At 39.8% G+C, this 15,428-nt stretch overlaps 1 protein-coding gene across 13 annotated transcripts in view; it reads left to right on the top strand.

Annotated features, from left to right (window-relative positions):
- Positions 1-15,428, top strand: part of baz2ba (bromodomain adjacent to zinc finger domain, 2Ba) — a 329,006-nt gene that overhangs the window by 231,621 nt on the left and 81,957 nt on the right. For 9 of the 13 annotated variants that reach the window (XM_059647301.1, XM_059647305.1, XM_059647302.1 and 6 more), the window contains 5 exons: positions 4,386-4,451; positions 10,634-10,699; positions 11,112-11,156; positions 11,424-11,450; positions 13,267-13,332. In XM_059647301.1, coding sequence (XP_059503284.1) covers positions 4,386-4,451; positions 10,634-10,699; positions 11,112-11,156; positions 11,424-11,450; positions 13,267-13,332 — 270 coding nt within the window. The remainder of the gene's footprint in view (positions 1-4,385; positions 4,452-10,633; positions 10,700-11,111; positions 11,157-11,423; positions 11,451-13,266; positions 13,333-15,428) is intronic. The other 4 variants (XM_059647303.1, XM_059647298.1, XM_059647299.1 and 1 more) reach the window with 3 other exon arrangements.

Here is a 15,428-nt window from a genome sequence, read left to right as displayed (position 1 = left end):
CATTTTAATACCCTTATGTTTGTCAATAATATTACAAAATTGTTCTGCTGAAATTTATTTCCTCAAAGCCAATTGCATATTTTGCATAATTGATTACTTTGTCTCATGCAGTGTGTTCAGGTATAGTTTGTTTTTATATTTATGTTTAGCAAATTTAGTTTGAAATTAAAACTCTTTGAGTGATCTCATCCAAAATGAAGTACTGTCTGAATGTTAATATAATTGAACCTGCAAGTATTGAATTGCAATGTACATACAGTGGAGAGGCAATGGTGTAGTGATAGTAGTCCAGGCACCCAGGTTAGAGCTTTGGTGACATAGGTTTAAATCCCACCATAGTCAGTGGTGAAATTTGAATCAATGAAAATCTGGAATTGAAAGCTGGTCTATTAGTGACCAGGTTGATTGTTGTAAAAACCTATCTGGTTCAATGATGTCCTTTAGAGAAGGAAATCTGTCATTGTTAGCTGGCCTAGCCTACAAGTGAATCAAGATCCACAGCGAAGTGGTTGTTTTGAAATTGACCTCAAGAAGCCAATCAGTTCAAGTGGAAATTAGGAATAAAAAGGAGTAAACTGCTCACTGATGCTCAGTTAGGGTTCTGCCATGGCCACTCAGTCCCTGGCCTCTACAGCTTTGGTTCAAAAGAGCTGAATTCCAGAGGAGAGGTAAGAGTAACTGGCCAAGACATCAGGGCAGCATTTTACCAATTGTGGCATGAAGAAGCCCCAGCAAACCTGGAGTTATGGAAGATCAGGGGAAACTCTCCACTGGTTGGAATCATATGTGGCATAAGCCAGACAATTGGTTTTGGAGGTCAGTCACCTTAGCCTCGGTATATCACTGCAGGAATTCCTTAGTACACTGTCCTAGGCCTGGCACTTTTAGCTGCTTCATCTATTACCTTCCCTCCATCAGAAGGACAGAAGCAGGAATTTTCGGTGATGTACAGTGTTCAGCACCATTCAGAACTCCTCGAGTACAGAAGCATCCCTTGATCATGTGCAGCAAAACCTGGAAAGCAGCTGGACTTGGGCTAATAAATGGCAAGTAATATTTATGAGACATGGATATTAAGCAACAGCCATCTCCAGGGAGAGAGAATCCTACCTTTTCCCATGACGTTCAATGTCATGACGTCTGCACAATCTGCTATTGTCAATTTCCTGGGGCTTACTGTTTACCAAAAGTTGTGGTTACAAGAGCAGGATACAGACTGGGAATTATGTGGTGATAACTCATTGCCAATCTCTCTAATGCCTATCCACCACATAAAAGGCAAAAATCAAGAATATGATGAAATACTGTCTCCTTGTCTGGAAGAGTACAATTCAACCAGCACTCAAGCTTGACATCATTCAGAACAAAGCAGCCTGGACTGGCACTCCCATTTACCACATTGAGCACTGAAGCACAGTGGTTTTTGTGTATGTCATTCACAAAGTATACTTGTATAACTCACCAAGGTTCCTTCAACAGTAACTTCTAAACTCGCATCTACTAATTTAAAGGTCAGGGGTAGCGGATGCATTGAAACACTAAGGCTAATTAGCCATGTAGCCTAATGGGTTACGTCTTAGGATTTGAAGGGAGGTTGCTACAGAGATAGTGGATGCCACAATATTAATCTTCTGAGTATACCAATTTTAGAAACATCCCAAAGGATTGGAAAACTGTAGGCCAACTAACTTCTGTCATTTTTCCAATGACAGGTGTTAGGGTTCGTTATGAAGGATGAAATATTAGAGCGTTTAGAAATGTATAATAAGCAGAGTCATCATTACTGCATGAGGGGTAATACTGTCTGACAACTAATTGATATTCTTTGAGGAGGTAACAGTAGGGTAGATAAAGGGATACCAGTGGACATATATTAATATGAGGATTTCTATAAGATAACAGATAAAGTGCTGCTACTTTGTGAGACAGACCCATAGAGGTGTTGGGTAGTATATTAACATGGATAGAGAAATGGCAAACTAATAGAAAGTTGATAGTTGGGATGAAGCGGGAAATTTTAGGATGGCAATCTGCAACTAGTGGAATGCCACAGGGTCAGCAAGGGTAGATCACACGGGATCCAGGGAGAGCTTACCAGGTGGATACAAAATTGGTTTGAATGTGAGGGACAGTGAGGGTAGTGGTAGAAAGTTGCTTTTCGAGCTGAAAACCTGTGACCAATGGTGTGCCACAAGGATTACTGCTGGGTCCACTGCATTTTGTTATTTTTGAATCTAGGAGGCATGGTTTGTAAGTTTACAGATGACACCAAAATAGGTTATGTCAATAGGTTATGTTATGTGAAGAAAATTCTTCAGAATACAATGACACTTTGATTAGATGGATCATTATACTGAGGAGTGGCAGATGGAATTGAATTTAAATAAATGTCAAGTGTTGTATTTTGGTAAGGCAAACAAGGGTGGGACTTATACACTTAATGGTGGAGCCTGGGAACGGTCATCAAAAAGAGAGTTTGTGGGGTGCAGGTGCATATTTCCTTGAAAGTGGAGTTGCAGGTACCCAGGGTGGTGAAGAAGGCATTTGGCCTGCTTGCCTGCATTGGTCAGAATATTGAGTATAGGAGTAGGGACATCATATTACAGCTACACAGGAGATGATAGGAACTGCAGATGCTAGAGAATCCGAGATAACAAGGTTTGGAGCTGGATGAACACAGCAGGCCACACAGCCTCTTAGGAGCAGGAAAACTGACATTTCAGTCGTAGACACCTGGATCAGTACGTGAATAGAATGTTTTTTGAAGGACATGGGCCAAATGCTGGCACATGGAGCTAGGTTAGATTGGGATGTCTGGTTGGAACAAGTTGGGATGAAACATCTGTTACTTTGTTATACGACTCAATGAATACAATGTGGGAAAGTGTGAGGTTTTGCACTTTGGTGGGAAGAATAGAAGAGTTGCATATCATTTAAATGGGGAAAGACTGCAGAAAGCTGCAACACAGAAGGATATTGGGGAACCTGGTAAATCAATCATAAAATGCTATTAGGTCGTTGGGAGGGCAAATGGACTGTTCCTAATAGCATTATGGGTCCCCCTATACCTGTAGGTCTGCAGCTAATCAATGAGGTAGCTTATGACCTCCTCCACGCTAATTGGGGATGGTCAACAAATATTGGTCACCTTTGCCCCATGAATGAAGAAAAAAGAGTTTGTAGAAACTGCAAAAGAACTTGGACATGCTAAGAAGGCAAACAAGTAGTAGATGAAGTACAATATAGGAAAGTGTGAGGTTATTGTACATTTTGGTAGGAAAAATAGAGGTTTCAACTATTTTCTAAACGGGAAAAGACTTTGGAAATCTGTCTTATAAGTTTAAAATACAGATTCAGTTGGTTAACAAGACAAATGCAATGTTTGCATTAATTTCTAGAGAGCTAGAAAACAGCAGACTTCTCAGACTGCATAGGACTCTGACCAGTCTGCATTTGGAATATTGTGAGAAATTTCAGGCCCCGTATCTAAGAAGAGAAGTACTGGCATTTGAGGGGCTGCAGAGAAGGTTAACAGGAATGATCCTGGGGAGGAAGGGCTTGTCATGTGAAGAGCGGTTACAGACTGTGCCTGTACCTGATGGAATTTAGTAGGATAAAGGGAAATCTCGTTGAAACTTACAAAATACAGAGAGGCCAGGATAGATTGGATGTGGAGAAGATGTTTCACCTAGTAGGAGTCTCGGACCCGGGGGCATAGGCTCAGCCTCAGACCGAAGGAAGGACTCTTTCCAGCTGAGATGAGGAGGAATTCATTCAGTCTGAGGGTGGAACTCATTGCCACAGAGGGCTGTGAAGGCCAAATCTTTGACTTTATTTAAGACAAAGGTAGTTTCTTGATTGGTGAGGGGATCAACCTTATGAGGGAAAGGCAGGAGAGTGGTGTTCAGACGCAGATCAGCCATAGTTGAATGATGGAATAGACTTGATAGGTTGAGTGGCCTAATTCTGTTCCTTCAAATTGTGGTCGAAATTCTGGTGAAATCATCAGAAAACAAGTCATCGTGGCATTATTTCCTGCACTTAAATGCTGTGGGAGTGCAACAATAGAATTTAGTTCCCACATAATATGCCGAGATGAAAGGTCTAAAATTAACTAGCTTATTCAGATCTGAATAACGGTGATTAGGGTTCAACTCCCAGTAAAAACTTTATGGGCTGCAATGATTTAAGATCGTCAAAAAAAAATCAGAGTGCTGCAAAGGTACCAGGTATCGAAAGAAACAATATAAGTTTTTTTTATATTTGTATTTAAATTCAAACATAGTTTGGAATATTGAAAAACGGATCAAAATTGCCTACTAGCTTATTAAATGTTAGGAATTGTTCACTTTTTAAGTGTTGATACTATGTATATTTTTTCACAGGAAAAAATCAAAAGAATTCAGCAAATAAGAATGGAAAAGGAACTGAGAGCTCAGCAAATTCTAGAGGTAGAATCACCCTTTTTTGTGCATGTAAATATTTCACATGAATAATTTGATGTGATATGAGATTGTAAAGTTAGGATTTGATGTTTTGCAATGTATGTTAAAGGGCTATTCCAGAATCAAAAATGCGCAAGCCACATTGCTTGGTTCCCTTAATTTTAGTTGAACATTGAATCCTGCCAACTGGTGGTTATTGGAAACCTGTCCCCTAGTCTTTCCCCATGTTTGTAGAGTGGTCGACTCAAGTTACATATAACCAAGTGTTGCTCACTATTTGCGTGTAATACTTATGACCTTTTATGGAGTATGGCTAATGATTTAAAATGCTTACAGTAATGAAGATTTTCCAAAATATTTTATTCACAGTTAAATTGAAATATTTCTGTGCTGGGCCATGTGTGTCAGCAATGTGACACCAGGTAAATTATACTTATTGAGACCAGTCACATACATGATAATCAAATCGGCCTTCTCTGGGCTATAGCCAATCTGTGATTCTGTGATTCTACCTTGTGCTCTGGCTTTTCAGTACCTGCTTGAAATGTAAGTATTCAACTTTCTCCTGAACCAATTTGTCCATATCTTTTGAGTTCTTTAGCCAACAGTATTTTTTTTCTCCTTTACTTTGAAATGATAGGTTTTGCAATTCTTGCCATTAGCAAAGTGTTTCTTGCAGTTTAGCCTCCAAAGACTAACACATTGTTTATAGGTACTCTTTGGATCTGGCTGGTTGACTAACTCTAGTTGCAATGTGTCAGCTGAGCAGACAGATGTCTCAAATGTTACAAACTGGATAACTCAGAAGATTTATTGATTGTAATCCAGAATCCTGGAAGGAAACACTTTACAAACGCCTGTATCTTTCTGGGTGCCCGTTTGTTTTGTGATCGATTGTTGAGGTGAACACTGAGTACTGTTGTTTCACCTGCACGAGCTGAAAACTCCTACATTGTCACCCTGTAATGCAAAATTTAACAGTCAGAGCTGGAAATTATTGGTATCCAGCTTCAACAAATTCACATTTGCTTGTATTTATATGTCATCCTATCACAAGGAAATACTGCGAGATAAATGTTACACAGACGTCATCGAGTAGAAATTTGGCAATGAATCACCAGGTAAACACCCAAAATCTTGGTCAGAAAGGTACATATTGAGAATGAACAGGAAATAGGGGCAGAAAGTTAGAGGTTTGGCGAAGATAACTGGAGCATAGGCCCTAAGAAGCTGTTTACCACCAGTGTAGCTTGAAGGGTTGCAAGGCCGGGTTAAAGGAGATGGAAGCCAAGAACAGAGCTGAAAACAAGGATGCAAGTTTTAAAACTGAGCCTTTACTTGCCAGGTAACCAATGTTTGATAGGAAGCAGAGGAGTAGTGGGTGAACAGATCTTAGGAATAAGAGTCATAAGTTGTACAGTTTTGGATGGCCTCAAGTTTACAGGAGAGTAGTTTTTTTTTCTCAACCAAGAGATGCGGGCATCACTGGCAAGGCCAGCATTTATTGTCCACCCCTAATTGCTCATGAGAAGGTGTTCTGACTTCCTTTCTTGAACTGTTGCAGTGTGTGTAATGCAGAGACACCTGCAATGCTGTTAGAGATAGTGTGACTGAATTTTGCTCCAGGGACAGTGAAAGCATAGTATGGTATGCTGGTCAGAATGCTCAGACCTAATATTCTCTCATTTTCCTGCTACTTCTGAATTCTGAGAGTCTAGAATATTTAAAGCAAGGTATCCATTCAGTGCAAGTTATGTGGCAATTTTTTCAGTGTTTATTAAATGTTAAAATTGTGCATTTATATTATTTAACAATTATAGGTATTCTAACTGCAAAATGAACAAAATGATTTGCTTAGTTCCTCGAGCCTGCTCAATCATTTTGTATGATCAAGGTTAATCCCGTCTCAGCCTCAGCTCCACTTTCCTGCCTTATCTCTACATGGCCTTTCAAACCCATTAAAAAATCTGACTATCCTCTCCTTACACTTACTGAATGTCCCAGCATCCATCACACTCTGGGGTAGTGAATTCTACAGATTCATGACACTTTTGGAGAAATAATTTCTCCTCTTCTCTGGTTCAAATCTGCCACCCAAAATCTATAACCTCTTGTTCCAGATTGCCTCACATGAGGAAACATCATCTGTGTCTACTTTGTTAATCACTGGTAGCATGCTGTATACCTGAATTAGGTCTCCTGTTATTCTTCTAAACTGCTTCATCTCTCTTTGTTGGACAAACCCCTCATCTCTGGAATTAATTTAGTGAACTTCCTTTGAACTGCCTCCAATGAAGTTACATCCTTCCTCAAGTGAGGATACTAAAATTGTATGCAGTACTCAATGTGTGATTTCACATGGGTTTCTCATGGGCTGGAATGGTTGCTAGATATTCCAGGGTTTAGAACATTTAAAAAGAATAGGGAGGGGGGAAAAAGAGGAGGGGGTGTAGCACTACTAATCAGAGAGGGTATCACAGCTACAGAAGCTTCCATTGTCGAGGAAGATCTGCCTACTGAGTCAGTATGGGTGGAAATTAGGAACAGCAAGGGAGTAGTCACCTCGTTAGGGGTTTACTACAGGCCCCCCAATAGCAGCAGGGAGATTGTAGAAAGCATAGGTCGACAGATTTTGGAAAAGTGTGGACGCAGTAGGGTTGTTGTAATGGGTGACTTTAACTTTCCTAATATTGATTGGAACCTCCTTCGAGCAGAAGATTTGAATGGAGCTGTTTTTGTAAGGTGTGTTCAGGAGGGTTTCCTAACGCAGTACGTTGACAGGCCGACGAGGGGAGAGGCCATTCTAGACTTGGTGCTCGGAAACGAGCCGGGGCAGGTATCAGATCTTGTGGTGGGAGAGCATTTTGGTGATAGTGACCATAACACTCTCTCATTCTACATAGCTATGGAGAAGGAGAGGATTAGGCAGAATGGGAGGATATTTAATTGGGGAAGAGGAAACTATGATGCGATTAGACACGAGTTAGGAAGCATGGACTGGGAGCAGTTGTTCCATGGTAAGGGAACTATAGACATGTGGAGATGGTTTAAGGAACAGTTGTTGGGAGTGATGAGTAAATATGTCCCTCTGAGACAGGCAAGACGGGGTAAGATAAAGGAACCTTGGATGACGAGAGCGGTGGAGCTTCTAGTGAAAAGGAAGAAGGTAGCTTACATAAGGTGGAGGAAGCTAGGGTCAAGTTCAGCTAGAGAGGATTACATGCAGGCAAGGAAGGAGCTCAAAAATGGTCTGAGGAGAGCCAGGAGGGGGCACGAGAAAGGCTTGGCAGAAGGAATCCGGGAAAACACAAAGGCATTTTACACTTACGTGAGGAATAAGAGAATGGTCAAAGAAAGAGTAGGGCCGATCAGGGATAGCATAGGGAACTTGTGTGTGGAGCCTGAGGAGGTAGGGGAAGCCCTAAATGAGTTTTTTGCTTCTGTCTTTACGAAAGAAACGACCTGTGTAGTGAATGAAACCTTTGAAGAGCAGGTGTGCATGCTGGAATGGATAGAGATAGAGGAAGCTGATGTACTGAAAATTTTGTCAAACATTAAGATTGACAAGTCGCCAGGCCCGGATCAGATTTGTCCTCGGCTGCTTTGGGAAGCGAGAAATGCAATTGCTTCGCCACTTGCGAAGATCTTTGCATCCTCGCTCTCCACTGGAGTCGTACCTGAGGACTGGAGAGAGGCAAATGTAATTCCTCTCTTCAAGAAAGGAAATAGGGAAATCCCCGGCAATTATAGACCGGTAAGTCTCACGTCTGTCGTCTGCAAGGTGTTAGAAAGGATTCTGAGGGATAAGATTTATGACCATCTGGAAGAGCATGGCTTGATCAAATACAGTCAACACGGCTTTGTGAGGGGTAGGTCATGCCTTACAAACCTTATCGAGTTTTTTGAGGATGTGACTAGTAAGGTTGATGAGGGTCAAGCTGTGGATGTGGTGTATATGGACTTCAGTAAGGCATTTGACAAGGTTCCCCATGGAAGGCTCATTCAGAAGGTCAGGAGGAATGGGATACAGGGGAACTTAGCTGCTTGGATACAGAATTGGCTGGCCAACAGAAGACAGCGAGTGGTAGTAGAAGGAAAATATTCTGCCTGGAAGTCAGTGGTGAGTGGGGTTCCACAGGGCTCTGTCCTTGGGCCTCTACTGTTTGTAATTTTTATTAATGACTTGGACGAGGGAATTGAAGGATGGGTCAGCAAGTTTGCAGACGACACAAAGGTCGGAGGTGTCGTTGACAGTGTAGAGGGCTGTTGTAGGCTGCAGCGGGACATTGACAGGATGCAGAGATGGGCTGAGAGGTGGCAGATGGAGTTCAACCTGGATAAATGCGAGGTGATGCATTTTGGAAGGTCGAATTTGAAAACTGAGTACAGGATTAAGGATAGGATTCTTGGCAGCGTGGAGGAACAGAGGGATCTTGGTGTGCAGATACATAGATCCCTTAAAATGGCCACCCAAGTGGACAGGGTTGTTAAGAAAGCATATGGTGTTTTGGCTTTCATTAACAGGGGGATTGAGTTTAAGAGTCGTGAGATCTTGTTGCAGCTCTATAAAACTTTGGTTAGACCGCACTTGGAATACTGCGTCCAGTTCTGGGCGCCCTATTATAGGAAAGATGTGGATGCTTTGGAGAGGGTTCAGAGGAGGTTTACCAGGATGCTGCCTGGACTGGAGGGCTTATCTTATGAAGAGAGGTTGACTGAGCTCGGTCTCTTTTCATTGGAGAAAAGGAGGAGGAGAGGGGACCTAATTGAGGTATACAAGATAATGAGAGGCATAGATAGAGTCGATAGCCAGAGACTATTTCCCAGGGCAGAAATGGCTAGCACGAGGGGTCATAGTTTTAAGCTGGTTGGTGGAAAGTATAGAGGGGATGTCAGAGGCAGGTTCTTTACGCAGAGAGTTGTGAGAGCATGGAATGCGTTGCCAGCAGCAGTTGTGGAAGCAAGGTCATTGGGGTCATTTAAGAGACTGCTGGACATGCATATGGTCACAGAAATTTGAGGGTGCATCCATGAGGATCAATGGTCGGCACAACATTGTGGGCTGAAGGGCCTGTTCTGTGCTGTACTGTTCTATGTTCTATGTTCTATGTTCACCTGGTGCCTTGTACAGTTGTAGCAACATTTCCCTTTCTTTTATACTTTATTTCTTTAGGACCAAATGTCAATTTATTTTTACCTTCCTTATTACCTGCTGTACCTGGATGCTGGTTTTCTGAAATTTATGTTTGAAAACATCCAGATCCCTCTACACTGAAGCATTCTGAAATTTAATTTGCTTCAGGAGAAAATGTTTTACAATTCCAGAGTTAAGAATCAGCAATGCGCACGCAATTTTTGTTTGTTCTGCATTCAGAATTTCCCAACCATTGTTCACTGTATCGAGAACGTTGTTATGTACAAAAGTCACTGTTGACTGTCAGTACCAGAAAAGCTCTGTACTTGTGCACTTTTAGTTTAGAATCTTGTAAGTAGAAGATTTTCTTGGGTCTATGGCGTTTTTCATGTTGTACTTAAATTATTAATAATGAATGAAATGAGTATCTGCAAAGGTTGAGCGCCTAATGTGTGCACATAGAAGCATTCAATATAAAATAAAATCAGGAAGAATCTGAAAACATATGTGGAGAGAGAAACAAAGTCCAATATGACTCTTCTTTCAAGCTTTTTTTTTCAATGTTTTTTGTTGCTTTAAAACACTACTTGCTTAATTACTATGCATGTTTTGCTAAAAGTGCTTTCTTACGAAATGTTTATGTTGTAGATTTAAATTAAGTTGACAATTTTGCAGTGAATTTCCTCTGTTGTCAGTGGGTGTTAATCTTATACAATTTTAATAATCACATACTTCAGTTAGAATGCTTTTGCAAACATTTGGCCCTGGTATAGGCAGTTCTTGAATAGCCCTTGAAATCTTTTTTGTCTCTCCAAGTATTTAAAGTATTTGCAAAGATTCAAATCACAACTATGGATGTTTTATAGATATTTTATATCTGGTGTTAAGTTGTTGGAAATGTGTCATTTACATATCCTGGCTGAAGTTCTGTTGAAACGCTAGCTCGTTGGCACTTTGCTGTGATGTATAGTATGTAACTCTTTAAAAACTTGAGATTGTTTCAAGTTCCAGTAGTGCTTTTTGCATGACCTCCAGACCTGTTTTGCATGCACAGGCTAAGAGGAAAAAGAAGGAAGAAGCAGCAAATGCAAAGTTATTGGAAGCCGAGAAACGGATGAAGGTTAGTTTAGATGGATCTCTAGATGTCTGAACTTCAATGGGCCATTGTGTAGGGAGATTATGTAATTAAGCACTAAAAATATGCAGATAGGTGTTGATATTCAGTTAATTGTGTAGGGATTTGAACTTAAAGAAGTAGTAATTTAGACAGTTGTATCACAGGACTTTGTTAATGGTGTGGCATTAAATTGTATAAATACATTGGAAAGTTTCATGTTTGGTTGTTTCTCTCTCTGGTAACTTGAACTGGATTTACTTATTAATGTCAGTATTTTGCACTTCATGCCATCAGGGATTAAAAATTGGTTTATTATAGAATTGTAATCCTCTTGCAATTCGTCTCTTGTTTCACTGTTCGTTTATTGTACAGAAATGACACATTCATGAATTTATATATTCTGTTCCTTTTTAAGGAGAAGGAATTAAGAAGGCAACAAGCTGTTCTTCTTAAGCATCAGGTTGGTAAATTATACATGTATAGACTACATGATTTAATGAATATTACTTAGCTCTACTGTCTGGTTTCTTAGCTGTGGGGAATATATTGATTTAAACATTTGTTCAAACTATGAAGATTTATCTTTCCTCATTGTAAATATGCATTTTTTTTCTCAAGTTAAGTTGGCTTGCTTTGGTATTGGGAAAGTGATTTTTCTAATAAAATGAATTGGTTTTATCATTTTGTGATTACTGTTTCATAATGATGTGCCAACTCTTTCTACCAGGAGTTGGAGAGGCATAGACTAGATATGGTATGGGTATGTTTTTTGTACATCTAACACCGCATCGTGATTTGGTTGTGATATGGTTGTCATAGTAATGCATAAAGTGTAGCACTGGCTGCTGTCATACTACATACTTCTGCATGGCTTTTACAGCACAGTGCATTGCATACATCTGCTATAACTTCAAAAGACCAAACTTTTTGAATCAACAACTATAGCTTCCATATTCAACAGTCTCCTTAAAAGATAATTTTACTTCTTTGCAGGAGACAACAAAGGGGTAAATATATAAGCCCCAAAATTGGACATATTCCTTCGGAAATGGTTAGACTGCCATTAAATGTTTGATTTTTACGACAATTCATTTCGTTACCCCACATTCTATAAATTTTATTCTGTAGATCCCAGTCCAATGCCATTCCAGCAAACCAAATTTTGCAAAGCTAAGCATAGTTGCTTTGAGTTCTGTCTAGTTGATAGTACATAGATGAAAACAGCTGATTAGAGACATCTAAGCAGCTGACATTCATTTGTGATTGTAAATGATAAAAATTACACACCATGCACTATTTCTATTCATATAATTTCTGGAATGGACTTAATGATTCTGTATCACTGGTTTTATTCAGCACATCTTAGCTTCCTCTAACCAGAAAATCTAAAGCATATAGCAAGGATGCTGACAAACATCAGATTCTATGAAGTCACCTTTAAATTCCACCATTTCTCGTTCATGGAAAATTCCGTAGCACCTTCATTAACTGGTACTGGTTCAGTTGTTTTGCGAGTTGATCACCCATGCCATTGTGTAAGGGGTATCAAGACTAAGTATAGCATTTAAGTCGTGGCGTTAAGGTTAGTGGCATAATTAAAGCATACTGCTGTAGGGTTTTTTGGTTATGTAATATGCTGAACTTTTTGTTAAATAACAGAATGCTCTGCAAATTGAGGGGAAATGAAAAATAATTGGTTAGCTCCTGGGAATTTGTCTGCAGTACAGGAATAGGGATTTGGAAAACATTTACACATGACAACTTTATAAGAGGCAGTTTCCATTATGAATGTAGGCAGACATAAATTTGTAATGAAGCATCTAAGATTATTAATATATTATGAAGATTGTGAAATTAAGCAACTCAGTAAAGAGCAGGGAGTGAGAGAAGAAACAAGAGCTGTACGGTGATCCCCCACAAAAAAAGTTTATTTTCTAAACTTAAAATGTCTGGTACTGATTTGAAAGTATTGAAAGGAATAATTTTGTTTGCTGGAATATGAGCATATATGCTAAAATAGAAAATTCCTCTTAGTTACAATTGGTGTGGGATTGCTCAATATTTTTCCTCTAGTTGATGTTCTGGAATGCTAATTCTAATCTCCCATTCAAAACTTAGATATGCAGGTAATAAATGTAATGAAATTGGCTAATTGCAACATATTTATTCTAATTGGCTTTTTGCGAAACGTTTTGCGTCTGAAGCAGATGTAAGGTAATTAGCCTGTTGAAGCCGACCATTGCGCTTTATACCTGACAGCTATGGAGAAGCATCGCACTGGTTTGCTCTGCTTTTCCAAGAACTACGTACATAACTTAAAGCATACGCTTTCGTTTTACACTGTCTTTACATCTGTTGCTTTTTCTGTTTTGCTTTTGATTGTCCATGTTACTTTCTAATCCTCAACTAAAATGTACACAAACTTGGCCATTGTCCATTTTTATTGTAAACTGTTCACTATTGTCTAACTTATGCTAAATGTAGTAAAACTAAATTTTTACAACTTGAACGTTTGTTTTTAATGTACAGCTTAGCTTCTTAAACCTGAAATTTGTCTTGTGCACTGTCAGGAAAAAGAGAGGAGACGGCAACACATGATGCTCATGAAAGCAGTGGAAGCTCGTAAAAAAGCTGAAGTAAGTAAAACTGAGTGTTGAAGAAATCAAAGCTTAAGGCTCTTTCTTTGAATACTTGCAGCATTTGTAACCAGATATATGAATTGATAGCACAAATAGAAACAAATGAATATAATATGATAGCTGTTCGGGAGATGTGGTTGTAGGATGATGAAGACAGGAAACTCGATAGCGTGTAACATTCTGGAAGAATAGGTTAATAAGAAATGAAGATGGGGTAGCTTGGTTAATAAAGGAATGTAATAGTGGGGTAGTGAGTAGCAATATGTTTGCAACAGATCACGATGTGGAATCAGTTTGTGCGAAAAAATGGGACATCGAAGGAAGTAAGGCTGCGAATCATCCCATCACGTGAGACCCCTTTTTGTGCAAAGGAGTCATTGACTCAAATGGCTGTGGATTGCTGCTGGGAGGCCAGTACCACTAATTCCATGGCCTCCATGCATAGTGGGGCATAGGAAATCAGGGCTGGCAAAATGCTAGAGATCAAAAGAATTGCCCCTAAATGGCATCATAAGTAGAACTGCATTGGAGTTCTACTTTTAAGTTATAAAAGTCACCCCAATACCGGTTGTTTCCAAGTTCTACTGTTTTTTTTTCCTTCCAAATCTTGCCTCCTGGACAGTGAGAGTGGAACATCTAAAAGAACGAAATGTGAACTTAGAAAGGTGTAATGGGGCAAATTTGAATAAATGCACCTGCCATACAAAAGGGAGAACAAAGTAGATGAAGAATGGGACAAAAATTGTTGAACCTGTTGCTGAGCAGAAGGCTGCAGAGTGCTAAATTGAACAATGAGGTGTTATTCTTTTACCTGCTCCAGAGGTGTGTCATAACATGTTTCAATTGAATGATTAAAAATATCTATGATTGACCTTCAGTGTTGGAGACCACAGTCAAGAGTGGGAAGATAGTGTAGAATTAGAGCTGCAAACGATTGAAATCTCTGGGTTGTGCTTGCACACTGAACAGAAGTGTTCTGCATAGCAGTCACTCAGTATGTGCTTGGTTTTCTGTTGTAGAATAGACAGCATTATGCATAGTGAACACAGTACCCTAACTGAAAAAAGTACAAGTACATTGTTCTCTGACCTGGGAAGTATTTGGGCCTTGGAAAATAAGAAGGGAAAAATTAAATGGGTGAAATAAACACACAATGCTGCAAATACATAGTAGGTCAAGCAGCATCTGTGGAGAGGGACACCGTTAATGTTTTGCGTCCAGTATGACTTCTTCAGAATGGAATGGGTAAATGCGTTAATTGCATCTACAATGCATGTGTGAGGGCGGAAAGAGGATACTTAGAGTAATGGAATAGTGGATCAGGGTGTAATGGAGGGGAAGATACCTTTGAAATTCTCACACGGGAAAGAAAGACCAGTAGAATCATAGTGGTGAAAATAGCAGAGGGGATATGGTGAATGGGGAGGCTGGTGGAGTTGAAGTTGAGGACAGGAGGAGCCCTATGACTTTTTAAGGGGAGGGGACGGGAACAAGAGCACAGAAATACAGAACACAGAGTGCTGATTGTAAAATCTTCAGTTGAGGAAATGGTGAGACACTTCTAGAGTGCTGGTATGGAAAGTGGCACTTACTGAATAGATGTGATGAAAACAGAACAGATTAGGGTTTTTACAGAAAGTGGAGTCTGAAGAAGTGTAGTCAAGGTGTCTGTGGGAGTATAAAACTAGTCAATATTGGTTCATTGCTTATGTCTCAATGGAAACTGAAATTAAGGAAAGGAAAAAGCAAAATGGTCTCTGCACACATCAGAATAGACGAAAATTGGAAGCAAAATTCATGAAATTGCCTGGTTGAGGGTAAGAAAAGGAAATAGCATGGATACAGCCATCGAATTCAGTATCGGAAACAGAAGTGGGGGTTGGGTGCCCTAAAATAGGACTGCAATGAAGAATGTTCCATATATTCCAGAAAAGGGTAAGCAGAGGTGGGTTCCATAAGGCACCAACAACATCAGCTTCTAGTTGGAGGAAGTATATGGAGTTAAGAGAAATTATTCCATGTAAAATAATGTTCAGCCAGCTGGAGTAGAGTGATGATGGTGTATGGGGGCTGCTTCAGTCTTAGTTCAAGCA

This window comes from Stegostoma tigrinum, chromosome 7, assembly GCF_030684315.1.
Source record: "Stegostoma tigrinum isolate sSteTig4 chromosome 7, sSteTig4.hap1, whole genome shotgun sequence".
Lineage (NCBI taxonomy): Eukaryota > Metazoa > Chordata > Chondrichthyes > Orectolobiformes > Stegostomatidae > Stegostoma > Stegostoma tigrinum.
This window is presented reverse-complemented; position numbering and strand designations above follow the sequence as displayed.